We start from the raw sequence: 2,641 nt of genomic DNA, 5'->3' as shown, positions 1-2,641 counted from the left end.
ACCCGACTTCATTCAATTATACCTCACTGCACCCGACTTCATTCAATTATACCTCAATGCACCCGACTTCATTCAATTATACCTCACTACATCCGACTTCATTCAATTATACCTCACTCCACCCGACTTCATTCAATTATACCTCACTACACCCGACTTCATTCAATTATACCCCACTACACCCGACTTCATTCAATTATACCCCACTACACCCGACTTCATTCAATTATACCTCACTGCACCCGACTTCATTCAATTATACCTCAATACACCCGACTTCATTCAATTATACCTCACTACACCCGACTTCATTCAATTATACCCCACTACACCCGACTTCATTCAATTATACCCCACTACACCCGACTTCATTCAATTATACCCCACTACACCCGACTTTATCAATTATACCCCACTACACCCGACTTCATTCAATCATACCTCACTACATCCGACTTCATTCAATTATACCTCACTACATCCGACTTCATTCAATTATACCTCACTACACCCGACTTCATTCAATTATACCCCACTACACCCGACTTCATTCAATTATACCCCACTACACCCGACTTTATCAATTATACCCCACTACACCCGACTTCATTCAATCATACCTCAAACATCCGACTTCATTCAATTATACCTCACTACACCCGACTTCATTCAATTATACCTCACTGCACCCGACTTCATTCATTATACCTCAATGCACCCGACTTCATTCAATTATACCTCACTACATCCGACTTCATTCAATTATACCTCACTACACCCGACTTCATTCAATTATACCTCACTGCACCCGACTTCTGTGCGTTATACCCTTCTACACCCGACTTCAGCCAATAATACCCCTCTACATCCGACCTTATAAATTATATCAACTACAGCCATCCAACTTCACCCGACTACACCCGAGTAACAGACTGCACCCAACGTCACCTGACGACACCCGACTACTACGGGTGATTCCGAGTTAAAGAAACCTATGCCGGTCCTAAAAGACGGCCAAGTGTATAGGGTGGTCAGACAGGGCGACTTGGTTCATGCTTGTTAACGTACCCCGATAGGTTGTCCGTTGCTCACAATATCAATCATTTTTTTTGTCTGTAACCCGATAATGTACGCCGTCACATTTCTGGAATATTAATATAAATATAGCTGGAGTGTGGTGGCGTTATACAAGAATCCCCCCCCCCCCCCCCCCCCCCCCCCCCAATTACCAGTATCGGAATGAGAAACGTCTGAATTAACAGTTATTGCTTGTAGTTATGATGGCACAAGCAAATGCAACGTGATTTAAGGATTTGTATGTCTTTGACAAGTAAGAAAACTAGTGCCACCTACAATCATATGTTATTCAGTTGTACTTTCCTATATCCACAGGTGGACGCGTTTCTAAAGAGCGCATAAACGTCTCCCGTATCTCGAAGCTGTCAGCGCTGTTCTACTTGAAGGGCTGCGGTTGAAGGAGGTGGTTTACTTCCCCTGATGTAGGTATGCATATTGAGGTAGTTTCTCACGGCCGACCGGAGTACACCAGCTGTGAAAATAATGCATTATTTGTAACAAAACTTGTCATTTGTAACTGCGAGGTGGCGATACTCCTTTCTTTTGAAATATAGCAGCAACATCTCTCCTCCTGTCTCCCCCGTGTCTTTCCTCCTGTCTCCCCCGTGTCTTTCCTCCTGTCTCCCCCGTGTATCTCCTCCTGTCTCCCCCTTGTCTCTCCTCCTGTCTCCCCCGTGTCTCTCCTCCTGTCTCCCCTTGTCTCTCCTCCTGTCTCCCCCGTGTCTCTCCTCCTGTCTCCCCCGTGCCTCTCCTCCTGTCTCCCCCGTGCCTCTCCTCCTGTCTCCCCCTTGTCTCTCCTCCTGTCTCCCCTTGTCTCTCTTCCTGTCTCCCCCGTGTCTCTCCTCCTGTCTCCCCCGTGTCTCTCCTCCTGTCTCCCCCTTGTCTCTCCTCCTATCTCCACCTATGTCTCTCCTCTTTTCCCCCGTGTCTCTCATCCCGTCTCTCAGCCTCTCTCTCTCGTCTCTCATCTTGTCTCCCCTGTCTCTCTCCGTGTCTCACTTCCTGTCTCCCCTGCGTCTGTCCTCCTGTGTATCCTGCCCCGTGTCTCTCACGCTGTCTCTCATGCCGTCTCTCCCCGTGTCTCTTATCTTGTCTCACTTCCTATTTCTCCCAGTCTCACTACCTGTCTCTCCCCATGTCTCACTTCCTGTCTCTCCCTATGTCTCTCATCCTGTCTCGTATCCTATCTCTCATCATGTCTCTCCCTGTGTCTCACTTGCTGTCTCTCCGCATGTCTCTCGTCCTGTCTCTCCCCGTGTCTCATCCTGTTTCTCCCCATGTCATATTTCCTGTCTCCCCTGTGTCTCATTCCCTGTCTCTCAGCCTGTCTCTCCCTGTGTCTCTCATCCTGTCTCTCCATGTGTCTTACTTCCTGTCTCCGCTTTGTATCATTGCCTGTCTCTCCCCGTGTCTCCCATGTGTCTCATTCCCTGTCACTCCCCGTGCTTCACTTCCTGTCTCTCCCCTTGTCTCACTTCCTGTCTCTCCATGTGTCTTACTTCCTGCCTCCCTTTGTCTCATTCCCTGTCTCTCCTCTTGTCTCTTATCCTGTCTCACTTCCTGT

General features: G+C 48.1%; 1 protein-coding gene across 1 annotated transcript; it reads right to left on the bottom strand.

The window, feature by feature from the left end:
• Positions 1 to 1,565: 1,565 nt before the first annotated feature.
• Positions 1,566 to 2,045, bottom strand: LOC125374859 (U1 small nuclear ribonucleoprotein 70 kDa-like). The gene has a single exon (XM_048386538.1). The coding sequence runs from the start codon at positions 2,043 to 2,045 to the stop codon at positions 1,566 to 1,568; it is 480 nt and encodes a 159-aa protein (XP_048242495.1).
• Between the last annotated feature and the right edge of the window lie 596 nt (positions 2,046 to 2,641).

The sequence above is a fragment of the Haliotis rufescens genome, unplaced genomic scaffold (genome assembly GCF_023055435.1).
Source record: "Haliotis rufescens isolate VD_foot unplaced genomic scaffold, xgHalRufe1.0.p SCAF_6, whole genome shotgun sequence".
Classification (NCBI taxonomy): Eukaryota; Metazoa; Mollusca; class Gastropoda; order Lepetellida; family Haliotidae; genus Haliotis; species Haliotis rufescens.
The sequence above is the reverse complement of the archived record's forward strand: the minus strand, read 5'-3'. Positions and strand labels throughout refer to the sequence as shown.